Genomic DNA, 19,826 nt, shown 5'->3' with positions numbered 1-19,826 from the left:
AATTTAAAAAATAAATTTTATTTGGAAAGAAGTTCCTGTCAAATTGAACTAATGACCATCTTTTTCCTACTTAAATCTCAGGCAAGACAAAACTTAAATTAGACTTATGTTCAACAAACCAGGCTATTTTTATCTCATTAATTTGGAAAAAAAAATCATTATTTAGAATTATGATAACCAGGTAATCCTTCGATTGTTGGATAAATGGTGTGTAAATTGTTGGATAAATATTATATATTTACCTGAGAGCTAAGTGGAATGGTACATCTAGAGTTTTGATAGTACCAGCTGGGTCAATTAGAGCACACTGGAATGTTCTTGTTTTTACCCCTTTACTTGTCACATTATTCAATCCAAGGTATCCATAACCTGGACAGATCAGCTGACAAGACTTATTAACATTAAATGCTGCAATTCGTGGACCATTTCCTGCTGTCCAAACCTAATAATACAAACTTCATCTTTATATTTTGGTTATTTGTAGACTGTGATGTGTTTAATACATTAATCTCAGTGCACAAAATCAGTTAAGGATCACTTCCAGTTAAAAATAATGTTAAAACATTTTTATCATCCCCTGAATAGAGAAATAACATTCATAGTGGGTCAAAATTTTAAAAGTTTTTTATATCTCATCTGAACAAATTATTGTCAAAGAACTTTTTCCAAAAATTCTAATTTTAGAGTTTCAAGAAATTGCGGTTTTCAACAATAATGACTTCATCAACTACATTGACTAATTTCTTCATTTTCGTATATACCGAAAATCAAAAAAATTGACCGTAAAAAGGATTTGGCGAGGAAAAATTCCCAACTTGATTCTTCAGTTTTTAATATGGGGTGAGATATGTGTGAAATTTTATCATTGTGCTTTCAATTTAATGTTTGAACTTCAATCAAACACTTCATTTGAAGTGACCAATCAGTTACATCAGCCTTAAATCAGAACATTTTCTTAGCAGGTCAAATTTTTCAAGCAAAAAGATACATTGTAGATATCTATCATTGTCTACATTTCCCTCAAAAAGAGATCAGTTACAGTGTTGACATCATATCCTTCTCCATCAAGTTTATCCTCATCAATAATAAATTAAATTGTTTCCTGCTATAGTTGTTTTTAAGAGTTTGTTTTGAAGAGAAAATGTTATGTTGGAAAACTACATGCTATTGCAATGGATATATGTCTTGATGATCGTTAACTTTTTTCGTTCAGTACATGTATATTTTTTTTTTCATATTGAGTTCAATATGTTTTCTCACTTTAAGATCAATATACTTTGCTCTACACACAGAAACAAACATCATAACTCAAAACAAGTTTGGAACACAGTCATGTTCGAAATTTCATAAATTCAAATATAAACAGTTCTAAAGCTGAAATTTAACAGTGGAAAGATGTTTATACCAGAAGCAAAACAGCTGTACCCATTGTGTATACACTTATATCTAATACCTCTAAGATTCCCCTCCTTGGAGCATAAATGATAAGAAACTGAGCTACTCTTCTTTGCTGTGGTGTTTCTCCATGTTGTAAATCTTCCTTCACTTGTACCCATCCTAGCTGTGCATCTCTGTAACCTAAGAAGATAAATGACAATGGCTACTGTCTTCAACATTTAAGTCACAAAAAGATGTGTCATAATAGTTTTCAGTATTTATCACTGGAATATTATTTAAAGACAGAATCTTTTCTTAGACGTCATTCTGATAATGAAAAGCTTCAGTATTATTTCATTGTAAACTACTGAGAAATGAGAGCAACAAAGCACTTCAAAACCAAATGTTATCGAGAGACAAATCTACAAAAATATTTCAATTAAACTAAGTTATATTTCTATCTTAAAGTTAAACATTGCTGCTTGTGGATAATAAAATATGTATATAACAATGAGTAAATAAAATGTAATTCATTGTATATAACATACTTTTTGCTTTAAGTAACATCAACAGTTTTTTAAAAACTTGACAATACATTAGTTCTTATGCAAATTAATTGGATTTCACTCAATGATATTTCAAAAACATGCTGTTTCTTTATCTATTTATTTGTAAAACATATCATTTTGTTTTACCAAAATTTAAGATATGCCAGTGTTTAGTATGCAAGGACTAATAACTATTATCACTTGTACACTTTGTGAATATTTTTAATTAAAATAAAATCCTACCAATACATGATTAATTTCCCAGATAAATTAGATAGTATTCTACATATATGAATACCTTTCCACATTCTGATGGCTGTTCCTCTATCAATATCTATCAGAATAACTCGACCAAAATTATCTGTTGTAGCTGCATAGTTGTTGTTGGGAGATAAGTGGATTGAGTCACCATTTCGAGGTTTATCTGGTATACCAAAGCTGACAAAACAAAATAGGTTAATTAGAAATTATCAAGTTTTTTTTATTGCAGAAATGTTCTTTTTGAAATCTTAACAGAAACACATTCAATACATGTTATTTAGATAGAGATATGCTAAATCACAAATTATATTTTCAAGAATGGAATATAAAAAAAAGTTTGACCATTTGATTGTGAAGATTCGTTTGTCTTTGATGTTTTTACTTTAATTCTGTTTTACAGGTGTACTAACTGATGTCATAATCATGGAAAACACAAACTTTTTTCAGGTGAATCTGATAATGATAAAGTTTTCAGCAACTTCAAGGTTAGTATTCATGTCTATTGATATTTCAGTACATGTTACAGGAAAGTTCAATACATTTCTGTCTTTAAAAATAACAAATTAATGAAAATATGGCTCTTTTTTGGTATTAAATTCATGGTTTTGATTACTGATGAAATCCATGAAAATTGTCATCCTTTTGTAAGTTATTTTCCTAGTATCTGACATCAGAATGCATAGATCTATTTCATGTGAAGTGCATACATAAACATCTCCTTAAAAAATGTTGTATCTCACAATAAAATCATCTTAGGAACACTAACATTACTAAATTTACCTCATATTCAATGGAGTAACAGGTTCAATTTTCGGTTTGATTCTTTCTTCTTCTTTCTGTTTCTGTCCAAATCCTAACCAGCCACTGTTTTAAGAACATTTTATACTAACATTTAGAAAATAGTTTAAAGAATTAGGTTATTTTGTCTTACATACAGATTTACATTTATGTTGGCATTGTGTATAGTTGTATTTTCATGTTTAAAAATGACTGGCCCTGGTAGAAAATTTTCACAACTGATAATATGTAAATAAAATTAACAAATCATCATTAAATTGAAAACTAATAAATCAAAAAATTGCTTTGTCTGGTGTGTATTTTATTTTTATATTGTTTTGCCTATGTATGTATGAAATAACTTCTATAAATTCAGAAATTATTTCAATGTTTTTATTAATGTGAAAAATGCAAGAGTATCAGGTTTGCAATAATAAAAACTTGCAATCATATTTCAGTAGTGATTTTCCTTCATAAAATTTTTGCATTCGCATTAATAAGATTTCGCATTTTTGACAGTGGTCAAGGAATTGCAAAATAAATGCACACATTAATTCATGAATTTACAGTATTAAGGAATGCTAGCCTTTATATCCTGTTTCAATCTTTTCTTTATATCTCAAATAAAAATTTCTATCAATAAATAAAATTAACTCCCTTAATCATCTTAAAATGAAAGTTACAAGTGACTATCAGGCATTTGTATGCTTACCTTGCAGCTGACATTAAGGCAGACTTCAGTTTGCTAGCAACGGCAAAGGCAACTTCAGATAAAATAGGCTGTGTACTGCCCTGTAATTCAAATTTTTTTCACTAATTCTAGATTATTTTTAATCCAAATATTTTTATCTTTAAAGGTGGTATACTCACAAAACTAGTTAACCTCACAATGTATGCTACTATTGAAAGTAAGAACTGGGCATATCTTATAACACAATTTCTAGGACAAAGCCAAAGAGTTAACAAAATATCAAGGAACATTGCAGCAAACTGTCTTTATAGGCTTTGTTATGCTTTTGTTTTAGGTTTTCAATACTCCTTTCTAACATTTGGGCTATTTCAGATGGTACTTTAATCTGGAGCGACTAACATTGGTAATCTCTGGCATGTTACTGACAGGCCATAATCTTGCCGGCGAAATGACGATTTAAGTTGCCAAAGAATTTTGAAAATCGCTAAATCTCGCCGGCCGACTGACTTCATAGCGAAGTCAAATCGTATCAAAATTGGTAAAAGGGAGACAACTTGTGATTGACAAGTCTCACAGGTAAAAAAAATGGTGGCTGACAAGGAAAATCGAGATTTTCGAAACGACCCAGGACTCATACTGTCAACGATCAAATTAAATAAATACAACGGCGACTTTGAACATCCTCGGATATAACTTTCAAAACTGTTCAAACGGAAAACTGACCGTCTGTTTTAAGTTATCATTTTACGATAATTTTCATCTGAGGATGTTGCGTAATCACTCAGCTGATTTGTTTTATTTTTACAACTTACACGAGTCGATCAATTTTACTATTCGGTAGGTAAAAGGTTGGAATTAACAGTAGATTTATTATATTGATTGAATAAAAATTGAAATATAAAAGGTAGAAAGACTGCTGATGGACAATGTGATGGCAAACATACGACACTCGACCAGGTTGTGATCAGCAGTGGATTGTTTCTCACGACCATTTCGTTGATATGGATGATGTTTTTAAAAAATGATAGAAATTAGCTCTTTGTCGGATAATTCATATGCGATTGAAAAATATTTTCATTTATAGACTTACAATCTTTAATGATAATCTCAATTTACAACTAACATAATGTCCTGGACATTCAATAATGTTTTACAAAATAATGACAAGTGGTGATATAAATTAAATTCCCAGTCATGTTAAATTCAACAGGAAAACTGGGAGTTATATTTTTTCTGGACTTTTAAAAATAAATTGAGGCAGATGCACATGAATTTAATGCATCATAATCATGATAATATTACTAGGCTACTCCCTCATGTCCCAATCAACAAATTTTATTTAGAACACAATGGTATCAATAAATAAATAACAACTATATATTGTCTAAACCTTTTTATAAAGAACTTTCTATATATACATTGTGTACAATAACATATGAAAAAACTGCAAGTATATCTTTTATTGAATATATAAAACAATTTCCTTAGTGATAAGCATGAATTAAAACACGATGCAACCGAAACGGTAATGGAATCTCACTTCTCCAAGAAATTGACCACTTCTCCCTTCTCTCTCTTGGAAGGAGAAGTCACTTCTCCCTCTTCAAAATCCTAGATTAGGCCCTGGTTACTGATATTGGAAGATCGAGTGTACCTAGCCACTTTGTAAACTACTCAAGCCCTTAGTAAAGTTAACATGAAATGTATAGGTAGGTGCCAACCAAATACCTTTATAAATTTTCACCCATCAATGTCCCCTTTATATCAATAGATACCTCAACAGCATTATACACTCCAACATAATGGCTAACACCAGATGTAACATATTTAGCAGAAGTTGTCGGGGCTGGTCTTACTGTAGCATTAGGTGCCATCATTGCAGCAGATTTCATCTGATCAAATGGATTAGGAGTATCAATACCTAAAACAGAATAGAATTTGTTTTAAAATTGAGGAGCAATTTTTCAAAGAAAAAAGATTAAAAACATTTAAAGTTACTAAAATTATCTGCAAATGTCTTACATCTTCACAGAAACATTCTTCAGTCAAAATAATGAATTGAAACTCATGTTGAATTTTTTATATCAGTAATTTAACAGCTTTTTAACACACTGCAGTTAATATAAAGTATTTTTAAGCATCTTATATTCTAGTCTTGTAAGAAAACCATAACTATTGTGATTCTTGTATGGTAAATGGTTAACAGTTTGTTTCTCTTTTTCCGCAATGTAGACATATTTCTTGTATGACACAATAAATTGCTTTGCCGAGCGCAGCTGGATACGACCGAGAGGTCCAACCCTGAACAGTTGGGGCAAAAAGGGACACAATATTGGCGCTTGATACAGGTCTGAATTTGGATTGTAATTAAATATTTGACACATAATATTTTTCTGACACAAAATAACTGTAGTCAAAGAACTTAGAATTGGTTAAATGATTTGATTTTATATTCAATTTTTTGCTTTTGTGCAATACACTATGCTGTTGCAGCTGTTGCAAATTGACCCCCCCCCCCCCACAAAAAAATTATGTTATATGAAGAAATTTTCTTTTTAATTTCTGAAATCTGAAATGAGAAAAAATTGTCCCCCCCCAATTCTTTTTTTACCCCCCCCCCCCCAATTTTTTTTCACCTCCCCCCTTTAAAAAAAAAAATCTTTCCCTCAAGATATGGTCATAATCTCAATTCAAATTTCCAATGGAGTTTGCGACCATAATTACCATTTAAATACATCATAAAAGTCTTAAAATAGAAAATGACACACATAATCATGGCTAAAATTAATATTCCTTAATCAGCAGTTTTAATAGTAACTTCTAAAAATAAATTGACAGCTAATCACCTCAAGACAATACAACATTTCTTTATACATAATTCAAAAGCAGTGTAAGGGAGGTAATCCAAACATAACATTGTACTTTTAAGTAATTGTCCATTAACCAGGAAACCCTTGTTTTCCCCCCTTTTTTGCCCCTTATTCCTAAACAGTTTGAGCCATAACCCCCCCCCCCAAAGCCAATCCTAACCATCCCTTAGTGGTATGGAAACTTGTGGTCTAATTTCAGAGAGATCCATACACCTTTCCACAAGTTATTGTCTGGAAACTAGAAAAATGCTTATTTTGGCCCCTAATTCCTAAACTGTTAGGACCATAACCCCCAAAATCAATCCCAACCTTCTTTTTGTGGTTATAAACCTTGTGTTTAAATTTCATAGATTTCTATTTACATATACTAAAGTTATTGTCCGGAAACCAAATGTCTTCAGACGACGACGTGATACCAATATAGGACCGCAAGAATTTTGCGGTGGTATATAAAGTAGTGTGAAATAAAAAAGAGGTACAAAAATGTACCACCAATACATTAATTTGATAGACCTATCCTGAAATGAGATATTAAATTGCCATATTGTAATTGTCTGTTCATTTGGTCAATAATGACAGGCAAAGGTGGTACTGTTTGGGGGTTTTGCCTGTCCCTAGTCTTAGTTTCTTGACGGCCGTTATGATGATATCCTTTGAAAACCTTACACATGTACAATTTTCTAGAAAGCTATAATGATGATATTGTTTAATATACCTACCACATGTACAACAGTCCTGGATTTTTTCTTGTCCCTGTAATCCCCATTTTTTGTAGGCTAGAGGTGGTGGTTGTATGGATGTATCTCCTGCTGTCGCTAAAATTATGTGTAACAGAATAAGATCATAATCAATGCTTCTACACAAAAACTTTTATAAGCATATATGTTATTTCTTAAGGCCAGTAGAAAAAAAAATATTTAAAACATGCTTCATAATTGCTTACATCCACTTCATTTGAACTTTGGTGGATAGTTGTCTCATTGGCAATCATATCACATCTCCTTATTTTCATATTCATTGCATTAATGTTACTGTTTCAGTCAAAATAGTGATCAATGTACTATGAAAAACAAATTCCCAATAGCTAATTTTCATTTAGTGTAAAAAAAAAACTTAATTCTCGTTTAATTTGTTTCACATTTTTCATGTCAGGGCCTTTTATAGCCGACTGTATGGTTTGGGTTTTTCTCATTGTTGAAGACTGTTCGGTTTCCTGTACTTGCTTACATACACAAAATTTGAACTCTTGAGGACAGCTGTCTCATTGGCAATCATACCACATCTTCTTATTTTTATATCAATATGCAAGTAAATAAAACTTGATGAGGTAATAACATTAATGAACCTATTTTTTTGCACCATAAACAATGAAGCAACTTATTACTTTTTTCTGCTACCTGATGGAATTATCCATATTTTATAATACATGTCTTGTATTAGTACTGTACAAGAAAGAATGAAAATACATGTAAATGTTTAATAACAATATTAACTTACCTCTGGCCACTTGATTCCTACAAGCTCTAAGTGACTGGTAAAGACTGAAACCATCTACAGTCACAAGGGCCTTTCTGAATAGTATTATAAGTTCCTCATGCTGAAATGTTCATACATAACAAACAAATATTTAATATGCAAATGAACAATCATAATCACCACTTACACGTATGTTATTTGGAATAAACAAGTTAAAATATACCACCATTTTCAGTTTTCCATAAACAGAAATTTGATGAGCAATGGGTATAGCATACTCATGATTCTTGATTCCAAATTTCAGAATGCCTTATTGGAAGTTCCTGACAAAAATGTGATGAAAATGTCATACATGGTCATTACGTGCCAGTAAACAAGTAAACAGGAAGTTGATGAGCAATGAATCTGAATATGCATCACACACCATAGCATGCTTACATGAAGCTTGATACCAAATTTCAGGAAGCTTTCATCTGTAGTTTCTGAGAGAAATGTGAAGAAAATTGTATGAAACGACAGACTAAGTGGCAGAAAAACAGACATAAACCAGTATGTCTGTTCCATTTCAGGAGGGTTTAACTAGAACTGTAAGTGAATTTATAAAAGAATACCCTGAGTTTTTATTAATATCTGTCTAGCCATTTAAGAGAGGTTGCACTTATAAGGCACATGGATAGGCAGACAGATGGATATGATTAATTGATTATTGGTGAATTAACATCCAGTGCAGACAGATATGATGATTCCTATATACCTTGTAATGCCCGAAAGGGCCCTGTGATTAGGAAATAAAGAATTTGATTTGATTTGTTTTACACCACCACATAAAACTTTATTTGCAGGGTATAACAACCATAGCTGACACATTCTGAGGCCACAATTAAAAATATTTCAGTTTGCCCAAACCCGACCCATGATGACTGGGTGTGGGTAGGTAGGTGGGCAAATTCTTTTTTTTTTTATCAGAATTTGCATGAAAATATTAAAACAGTATACAGTCGACTCCACTTAATCGCATACCGCTTAATAGCATAATTCGGTTAATTCAGTGCATAATTTCTCCTGCACAAAACCATTTCCCATTCATCTAATGTTAAATTATCGGTTAATTGCATAGAAAATAATTGCCGGCTAGATATGCTCAGTTCAAACTGACGAGATTTTTGACCGGAAACGGCAATTTGGTAAGTATATTTTTTTTGAATGCATCATTATTTTCGTTATTATTTCATATTCACTTTTGTGTTATTAAAAATAAAGTTTTAAAACAGTTTCTTTCGTGTTTATATGATCAAACTGATGATGGAGTTCTACTTTTTAAAAATAACCCTCGATGTGTACACAGGTGAAGTTTCCCATGTTCTATTTTAAGCCTCGAGGTCATAAAATGTCAAACAGGTAATTGTAAAAACATGACCATTCTATCCCAAAAGGTGTTAATTATTGATTGGATTTTAAGCATTTACCATAGATAACATTTGGGGTGAATTTTAAAAACAATAACGCCTGCTAATGTATGTACTTCGAGATTCCGCCAGTGTAGACGCACCCCTTGATTGACTGCAAGGGTACAGCGGATCCATGTACACTCCCTAAGGATTAATGGAGATGTGTCCTTTACAATATTAACCCACCATGCACCAGAACAATCCCCACCCCAACACCGCCCAAGGGAGCGTGTGGGACACCGGGAAGTCTGTTATAATGGTGGAGGAAGCTGAATTACTCGGAGAGAACCACTGGCTTCTCGGCGGGAACAGACAACCCGAAGAGATTTCAGAAGATTGATCTCCAAGTCAAGCTGGGAACAACTTTGACCTACTGAGGCCCCCAAAGTATCCAATCTAGTTTAAACTCCGGTCTGGATACCAGAGATGTGTGTGGGAGGGTGAAAATCACCCTACTGATGTACTGAAAATTCGATGTCCCGAGTGAGAATCAAACTCGGGACCTTCAGCACTGTAGCCATCGGTCTTAACCACTAGACCATCCAATGTGTACTCTCGCAATTCGGCTTGGGGTGATTTGCATTTATGTTAAACATTACAGGGCATTTATATATGGTTGAAGAATTTTATTATTTTTGGAAAAGAGCATTCACTTCTAATTATTATATTTTCACACGTTCAACACTCGTGTCCAGCAAATAATCCGTAAAGGGCCCCTTTACTGCTTTGCATATACGAAACTAACGAGGTTAAAGAAACAGTGTTACATCACTGTGCAAGCGGTAAATACTGCATATCAAAGGCAGTTCATTACACATTTATTGTTAAAAATGATAATAAACTGTGTAGTATAGTTGAACAATTTATTTTAATCAAAGCGTAATGATGTACATTGTACATATGGGTCATAGAAACAAATCTATTTTTAGAACAATTTGTTCTAATTTTGTATCCCAGGTAAAGGAAACTTCGGTACGCAATTTCACGTGTTTTACTTTACGTTTGTTAAATCAGAAGATAAATCCGAAAACATCGAATATCGATTAACTGCGTCTCTAACACGCTTTCTTTTAATTTTATTCAGTTACTTTCAAACGCAAAGCCGACGAACTTTAAGTTTTATACACACGAAAAAAATCCGAAAAAAAAAATGGCAAAAAAAGAATTTGAGTCGGCGGGTTTTTTTGGGTCGGTCGCGTTTGGGCAAACATACAATATTTTTATTTTGGCCCGATCATTATAAATTGACATTTGTTGGGTCTTAATAGCAAAAATTTATCAATCATCAGAAATCTGCATATTCCATTTAAAATTGTCATTTATGTCCAAAATGAAGGTCATGATGTGCAATATGACTGGCTTTAAATCAATACCAAGTATAGTCAATAGGTATTTTGCTTTGTTTATATTTTGCTACAGGAATACTATTTCCATGTGTAATACAATATTTATTCTATATTAATTAGCTTCTGTTTCCTTCACAGTTGAACAGTATACTCTACTTAATGTAATTCTGTACCTGTTCAGAAAGACCAAGGTATCTTGGTGGTTCATAAGTCCTACACTTGATCTTTTGAACTGGTTCTGTATGCAATAACTGGGATAAAAGCAGGGTACCAGTCTGAAAAACATTCCAAAATTAAGTTATCTGCATATGACCTTATGTAAATATGAATAAAAAGTAACAAAGGTGCAAATAATTATATAAACTAGAACACACCTGCGACATCGTGGATCCGTGACTGAATTAAAGTACCTATGCCTTATTTTAAGCCTGGATTTTTAGTATATGTATTGTCATCTGATAAAGTCATAATGATTGTAAGATGCACAAGTTTCCTCTGCTTTCAAAATCTTTCTGTTTGCACCTGTCCTGGTTTTCTTACTACAATAATCTTACTTCACTGTATAAGCTTAATTAATTTTTTTAACTAACTAACCAAAATTAATTGTGGTGTTGAGGTGGAAGAAAACAGACTTGTTAAATAGTGTACTATAGTTTAACATAGATTTAAACAACTGCTCGAAGAATTCCAGGTTTTCCTGATAGAGGAGGAATTTACAGCGTAAACTACATGTGACTTATACTATTCGTATCGGTATCGGATTCGACCGGGAACTTGTAAATTATTGGTACATTGTATTATTAATCATGTGGGAAACAAAAGGGCCTGAAATGGTGTAATTTTTAAACACCACCATTGTCCTGTATTAGTTATTTAAGGTTGAATTCTTTGATTCATCATTTTTAAATCATGCAGGCTAACAAATTGGACCTCGTTATTGTAGAAGTATAGATGTAATTACATTTGAGAAATATAAGAAAATGTATGATTAGAAAGTTCAGTCAAATTAACTAATTGTAAGACTTGACTTGCTGAACTATGGGCAAATTTTTTCATCTTCTCGTTTTATTTCATTTTAGATATACAAGAAAAGCTGTAGCATATCTGATTGTTTATTTAAATTACTTTTAGTCAAGTTTATCAGTTGGCAGGCATGCTACATGTATTAATTTTTCAAAATACCTTAAAAATGATAGTTGCCAACTTTGATCCAGATTGACTGAGGGTTTTCAGAGAAAAAATTTATGAAATATAGGTCCGACAACAAATAGAGATACCAAGTCATGGCAATATCTCACATGAGCAATAAAGTTTTCCCTGGAGTATATATAGAATGAACACAGGGAAACTTACTCCATTGAAAATTTTCATTAACTTTTTCCTCTGAATATACCATATGTAAAAAATATATTTTAATTTCTATATAAATTCACCCCACGAAGATTTTCATAATATTAGTTTTACTTTGGTTGATATTCTGTAATATCAATAGAGTAATTTTGAGATGCATTTTCTCAGTAAACCCATGTATATGTTTTCAAAGGATATTCCAACAGCAACAGAGATCAGTACCACAATTTTACCTCAGTATAAATCCTGATGTACCCAGAGGAAAATCCTACAATAATACATGTCCAGTCTGGAGCTCCCTGTGTACTTCTACAAATAAAGAAGAAATTACAAATTAACCATGTTTACAAATATAACAAAAAAAAACAACTTAAAAAGTATATCTGTATATGGTGTGTAAACAACAAGCAGATTAACACGTTGAAGAATCTATTTTTTTTAATACTAAAAACTCTAATGTAGTTCAGTAATTATCTGCATTGTAATATATTAACTTAGGCAAGACAATTTCCATTACCTTTTCTGAGAAGCTAATGGCAGACACAAAACAGCTGTAATGGTTTCCCTATAATAAAAATATAAAACAATATAGTCTTACAGTAAGACATGATGAAGTCATTAAAATATTCCAAAACATATGAATGATAAACTTAACGAATAACCACAACTAAAAAGTATTCAAGATGAAATTTCAAATGATATTTGTGTCAAAATATAGTCTTAACCAATGAAATATTTAGAGAACTAAACCTTGCAAAGAACCCAAATACCAAATAGAGTTATCCTATTACTCATAAGAAGTGAGAAATTCACATGACAAAAAAACAAGCCATCGCTGAACCATGAAAACGAGGTCAAGAACAATAGACTATGACAGATGGAAATTTTCTAACACAAGTATATATGCATACAAGGTATGAAGCATCATGTCTTCTACCTTCTGAAATATAAAGCTTTATACAAATGGTTTACCGTCTCCGTTGCCAGATTGTAATCCCCATGTCTTGCATTCTGCGACTTTCGTTGCAGGCAAGACAAAAATCACATGATCATATACATACCCTTCATCTTGTTTCAAACTTTCTTTATACTTTACAGAAAACTTGGTCTCTGATTCTGTGTCACCAGGATCCCATTTTTCTGTTAAATATATCAAAGTCATGAAGAAATAGGTTTTACAAAATTAAATGAAAACATTTATGGTTTTTAACAAGCGCTAAGATCACTTTTCATATGTACAAGTAAATAAAATTGTATCTAAATTTATCAAAAGCTGTGTTAAAAAAATTAAGTAGTATGACTTTGAAAGTCCAGATACTTTACATATTTGTAATGTGATAAATATTACTTTACACCTTTTGGGGGCTCATATTTACTTTAAAATTGAGGAAAACACTGATTTCATACAAACTTGCATTTGTATTTAGATATAAGAAGATGTGGTATGAGTGCCAATGAGACAACTCTCCATCCAAGTCACAATTTGTAAAAGTAAACCATTATAGGTCATATATGCATTTGTATTTGTTCATTTTTGAATACTTCAAAAAAATAAATATACTTTCATTATGCAGGGAAATTTTAATTTAGGAATTGTTTGATGTGTTCAGGATATCTATTATTATACTGTTACATGTACAATTCAAATCTTGAAACAACATTTCACTATAAAATTGTGCAACAAAGAGATATAAATCATTTATTTTGAAGCAAAATAATAAAATGAATAAGTTAAACTGCCGTTTACATGTTTGTGGCTCCAACATGGTCAAATCCAGTCTGCCATCTTTGGCGTCTCATTTAAAGAACCTGTGACCTTTATATAACAATGTTTTAAAATTTGTTATGTGGATTGCTGTTGCTTTCAAGTTTGCTTAAAAGTGAGCTGGTGACCTGAGATAATTTTTAAATGTGACCTTGTGACTTAAGGGGAACTCTACTTGAGTACTAAGTATGAAAGAGTTAATATTTTTACTTAAAAAGTTGGTATAATATTACAATTGCTATATTATTTTTCATATTTGGCTGTTATCAGAATTCAACATAACTAATTGTCTTGTATTGAGATAAACCAGATAACATACTAGTTTTGACATATAGACTAACAAAGTCAATATTTTGTTTTATTCATATGCCAGTATATAAAATTGAGAATGGAAATGGGGAATGTGTCAAAGAGACAACAACCCGACCACAGAACAGACAACAGCAGAAGGCCACCAACAGGTCTTCAATGCAGCGAGAAATTCCCGCACCCGGAGGCGTCCTTCAGCTGGCCCCTAAACAAATATATATACTAGTTCAGTGATAATGAACGCCATACTAAACTCCAAATTGTACACAAGAAACTAAAATTAAAAATAATACAAGACTAACAAAGGCTAGAGGCTCCTGACTTGGGACAGGCGCAAAAATGCGGTGGGGTTAAACATGTTTATGAGATCTCAACCCTCCCCCTATACCTCTAGCCAATGTAGAAAAGTAAACGCATAACAATACGCACATTAAAATTCAGTTCAAGAGAAGTCCGAGTCTGATGTCAGAAGATGTAACCAAAGAAAATAAACAAAATGACATTAATACATAAATAACAACAGACTACTAGCAGTTAACTGACATGCCAGCTCAAGACTTCAATTTAACTGATTGAAAGATTATGTCTTCATCATATGAATATCAGGCACAATCCTTCCCGTTAGGGGTTTAGTATCATACCATCATAACATATATGAGAAGAACATAACCCGTGTCATGCCAACAACTGGTTTTTAAATAAAAGTGTTTAGTGCCGATGCAAAGACCTTATAAGTGAATCAATATTAACGCCAAAATATGCAATCTTTAATGACCTGACAACAGTATCGTAACTATATCCCTTCTTAATAAGTCTATTTAAAGGTTTTGTTAGTTTCAGAGGTGAATACTGACATTTTTGTGCTTTATAAAGAATATTTCCATAAAAAATTGGATGTGAAATACCTGAACGTATAAGAAGTCTGCATGTTGAGCTATATTTACGAATGATGTCCTTATACCGATGATAAAATTTAGTAAATGTTTTGACTAGTTTGTGATATCGAAAACCCTGGTGTAATAATTTTTCAGTAATACATAAATTTCTCTCGTTAAAATCTAAAACATTGTTACATACACGAGCGAATCGTACAAGTTGAGATATATAAACACCGTAAGATGGTGACAAGGGAACGTCACCATCTAAAAATGGATAATTAACGATAGGAAATGAAAAATCATCTCTTTTATCATATACATGATACAACATGTATGAAGTGAAATATAAAACACACATAACAGATACTTTATAGAAGAGCACTGCTAAGCCCTTGTATTGTATGTTTTATATGTTGTGGGGCATTTATTACCAACAATACGCCAGTTCCAGGATACAGTAGTTAGTTGAATCTGTCATGTGACTTCCATCATCAAGGAATTAAGATTACAGACTTACGGAACAGTAATCATTTCTAAACTACCCTGCAGAATGATGATTCTGAAAGTGCTTGAAACTTTCATAGTGCAGGGATACAGGCACACTTCTATCTGGTAAATGACGTCATAGAGGCATGCTAAATTGACTTAACCATTTTCTACTGTATTTTCTAAGCATAATGTTTAGGTTCAAAATTTTAAAACAGGTAAAGACTACATACGAGAGAGCAGGACAATTTTGTCAGAATATGCAACAGCCATGAGATCATTAGCAGGTGAGATGGATATGAGACAGTCCTGTAACCAGTTGTGGTTATTCTCCTCGGTTGACTGAGATGAATCCGAGTCATCTTGTTCCATCTGTTCATCTTCATTCCAACTCCAATCCTCAGTCCAGGCATCGTTTCCTACAAAGATATAACAAAAAATTGTCCATACTTCCTTAATTAAATTTGTCAATGCCTACAGAATGATGTAAAGGCAAAATCACAAAGAAGAAGATAAAAATGTGCTAGAGGCCTTTCCTAAACCCTATTTATAATCTAATCACCAACTTTTTACTCAAATAAGAAAACATTTTCTATATATGTTTCGGTTAACTTTTACACAGCACTTGGCTAAGTTTTATCAATTCTATGACAAGCATTAATGGATTTTGACTTGATCAACCTTTTGAACTGTGGTCAGTTTGCCCTCCAAGTTAGTTGGCCTCCAAGTCCTTTCCCCCCATAATATTTTTTATTGTTTTGTTTGTCATGTTAGTTGTGTTGTATAATCATGATCCTATAATGTGAATAATAAATGTTGTAATTAAAAATTTGGAAAAGGTTAAGGCCAGGAAAAGGGTTTTAATGAATATAAAAATCCTTGGTTATGCTAAAAACATAAACATGTTCGGGAACCTCTTTCATTGTCCTTTGGCCTTTTGGATAGCTGTCATCTGACCATTATACCAAATCCTGTTAGTTTTACTTAGAGATGAGATCAACGGAATTAAAATGTAAAAATAAATTGTTTTTTGTTTGTTTGTTTTCAAATTGGCACATTCACCGTTGCTTGCTCTATTGGTTGTTTACTTTACAAGGTTGTTACTTTCATAATTCTTCTTCTTCATTCACAGAAAAACTTCAACTGGTTAATGATTGCTTTCAGGCGCATGCCTGGTTTTACAGCATTGTTAATAATTACAAATTTATAATTTTCATATCAATTTTTCTACAACATGTACAAGTTTATTATATTTGTATTTGTGCAATTCCATTTTTTTTTTTTTTTTTATAAGATAAATACAAGTTATGGATCATGCATGAAGGTATGGGTAAGTATCAGGGAGAATTTCTTAGGTGACTTTCTCCTTGAAGCCACCACTATTTGTGATGCTGGCTATTGGTTAGGTAATTTGTTTCAATGTTTTAAAGTTTGGCAAAAGAAAGAAAATTTGTAACTGTCTTTGCTGCATCGAATTTGTCTGAATGTTTGTTCGTGATTAGATCTATTCTTTGCTTTGCATCAGGGATGGGCACGATTACTGACAAATGTAATCGATTAATAATCGATTACTTGAGGGATCTTTGTGTATTCGATTAATAATCGATTACTCTGATTTTTGTATGTAATCGATTGCAATCGATTACTTTATCAAAAGTAATTGGATTACTTTTCGATTACTGTCAATTACATGCTATAAAATTACAAAAAAATAATAAAGTAAGTTAAACACAAACATTTTGTTATGTATAGGGGAAATTTATAACTTGATCAAAACTTCATTGAAAGCATTGTTTTCAAAGTTTAAGTTGACAGTTTGTTTCTAGATAGAAGCTCTCACTGAGGATTTGAAATATTCAAAAATTCTTTAAAATCTGGTTATCTACATGAGTGAGATGTAATAAAGTTCTTGCAATGACACCACATGGCTTCAGTCACTTCTTTATAGTCTAGTTTATTTCACATGTCTCTATATTTTTACAAGTTTTGCTGTCATAATGACTTAAGTTAGGTATTTTGTATTTATTAATTTTTAACTATATTTGATATAGTATATATTTAACAATTAAAATGTAAAAAGAAGAATAATTAACTTGTTCAACTAATTTCAAAGATGTAAATTTATTATATTTCTAACTAATACATGCATGAATTAATTATTTTGTTTGGATAATCTCCCTAATTACAGGTTATAAAACTGCCAATGGAGTACATTTCATAACCTTGGGAAATATAATGTCAATCTCCTCTTAATTAGACATAATTGAAATCAAAACATCTTATTAATTAGAAGTCCTTGATCATCTGATTAGTAAACACGGGAATTTGTTGGGATTTTTCTATACTCTATTCAAAATCATGATATTTAACAAGATATATTTTAGTGTCAATATTTGATACATGTATCTATTTCTGAACAAGAATTTCAATGCAAATCAATTGGTACATTGTGTACTTTCTGATTTTTATATCATAATATTATAACGAATCCACTGTGTATCTAGTTTAGCTAAAATTCCAAATCTTATTGAAAATTACACTTCAATGTCAAAGTAGTACAGAACTTAACATAATACTCATTTCTTATTTTTATCTATTTACTTATTTCAAAATAAAAGGTCTTTAAATAATTGACAAGCATTGAAGACAGTTAAGTCAATTGTTTAAAAAGCTGGATATACAGTAAAATTGGTAGGAGTTCTGGTTGATCATAATGCAGTTTGAGACAATAGATACAAATAAGGCATTTGATAAGCTCTGAAGTCTAAATACTTTCTATTTTATCTGTACTATAAAGTGATGAATGCATATATATTTTCATTTAAAATAGGTTTAATTTCATCAAACTATTTCACTAAAAGTAATTGAAATGTAATCGAAAGTAATCGATGATTACATCCTAATTTTTGCTGTAATCGATTAAATTACGATTACATGTAATCGAAAATGTCTTCGATTACAGATTACTGTCGATTACTGGGAAACATGTAATCAATTACAATCGATTACGATTACAGATTACGATTACCCCATCCCTGCTTTGCATTTAACTTAGATGTCATCATATGGTATGGCATTTTGTTGTTGGTATCGGGTCAGTCGCACCCCACATGTTCGCCCCCTATTTTTATTCAAATACTGGTTGAATTATTAGATGTTTTTTTCAGATGATGTATATTAACATATTCGTATTTTCATGAATAAAAATTAGGGAATTTTAAATGATTTTTTTTTAAATGATTTGATGACATGGATGATTCAATATTGTTTTGAATAATTGTTAGAATGTATGATATCATAATAAATAATAATAAATCAAATATATAACTCGAGTTCTTCTTTACATATGGAAATAGATACTCTATTGTAAATGATAGCTGTAATACAACACCAAATTAGCATGTGGGGTGCAAACGTGAACGGGGGTGATTGTAATTTGGGCGAACAGACCCGGATTCTTTGTTGTTGATGATTCTATGGAACATGTTTAGTCTGTTTTTAAGTCTTTTTTCTTGTAATGATGGCAAGTGAAGCCTGTTTAGTATGTGTGACACTTTCAGTATATAATTATATAAGACACTGACTAGGATTACCTGCAAGAAGCTCATAGACTCATTGCCAAAATGTATTTCCACAATTGGCAAAGGGATAAGAGTGTGTACAAATGTAATATTAACAGATTCAAATCGGTAAATTTTATTGGCAAAAAACTATTGACACCAAACAGCTTAACATGAATCTAAAATACTTTCATATTATTCATAAATTCACAATTTTAATTACAAGAATACATTTTAATTGAAAATGCAGTCGAACAGACCTTGGGCGAAAGGTCTCTGGGCAAACCGACTTGATACCTTCTAAGCCAAGGTGTTGGGTCCGTTCGCTCCCAATACATGTTCGCACCCTACAGTACAGTGTAATCAGATGATTTAATTTCTATAAATCTTGTTTTAATAGTAAATAAACTTTCTTGTCGCTAATTGTTTTTTTTCTTGTCGCTAAAATTCTTCTACTCGCTAGACCGCAAGGTACCCATCCCCCTTTTTTTCAAAACAGTCTCACCACCACTGTCACTCTTCTGTGTCGATTCTTCTTTAAAGCAAGGGAAGAGATAATCTCTTAGTGATGAGACTTCTTGGAAATGAGCAAATACAGAGAGCTGGCAAGACATTGTATGAATTTCTGTCGTTTCAAAAGTCTGTAATAAAAATCAATGTTTACGTTTCGAAACGGAAACGGAA

General features: G+C 31.8%; 1 protein-coding gene across 1 annotated transcript in view; it reads right to left on the bottom strand.

Moving 5' to 3' along the window:
- Nucleotides 1-19,810, bottom strand: part of LOC127739434 (rab3 GTPase-activating protein non-catalytic subunit-like) — a 71,037-nt gene extending 51,227 nt beyond the window's left edge. Inside the window, exons 1-14 of the mRNA XM_052251197.1 lie at nucleotides 19,648-19,810; nucleotides 15,816-16,001; nucleotides 13,206-13,284; nucleotides 12,662-12,709; nucleotides 12,378-12,453; nucleotides 10,968-11,069; nucleotides 8,022-8,121; nucleotides 7,244-7,339; nucleotides 5,430-5,575; nucleotides 3,676-3,755; nucleotides 2,967-3,050; nucleotides 2,224-2,363; nucleotides 1,454-1,578; nucleotides 243-442 (exon numbers count right to left, since the gene is read on the bottom strand). Coding sequence (XP_052107157.1) covers nucleotides 243-442; nucleotides 1,454-1,578; nucleotides 2,224-2,363; nucleotides 2,967-3,050; nucleotides 3,676-3,755; nucleotides 5,430-5,575; nucleotides 7,244-7,339; nucleotides 8,022-8,121; nucleotides 10,968-11,069; nucleotides 12,378-12,453; nucleotides 12,662-12,709; nucleotides 13,206-13,284; nucleotides 15,816-16,001; nucleotides 19,648-19,756 — 1,571 coding nt within the window. The 5' untranslated portion in view covers nucleotides 19,757-19,810. The remainder of the gene's footprint in view (nucleotides 1-242; nucleotides 443-1,453; nucleotides 1,579-2,223; nucleotides 2,364-2,966; nucleotides 3,051-3,675; nucleotides 3,756-5,429; nucleotides 5,576-7,243; nucleotides 7,340-8,021; nucleotides 8,122-10,967; nucleotides 11,070-12,377; nucleotides 12,454-12,661; nucleotides 12,710-13,205; nucleotides 13,285-15,815; nucleotides 16,002-19,647) is intronic.
- Between the last annotated feature and the right edge of the window lie 16 nt (nucleotides 19,811-19,826).

Source organism: Mytilus californianus, unplaced genomic scaffold (genome assembly GCF_021869535.1).
Source record: "Mytilus californianus isolate M0D057914Y unplaced genomic scaffold, xbMytCali1.0.p SCAF_4, whole genome shotgun sequence".
Lineage (NCBI taxonomy): Eukaryota > Metazoa > Mollusca > Bivalvia > Mytilida > Mytilidae > Mytilus > Mytilus californianus.
This window is presented reverse-complemented; position numbering and strand designations above follow the sequence as displayed.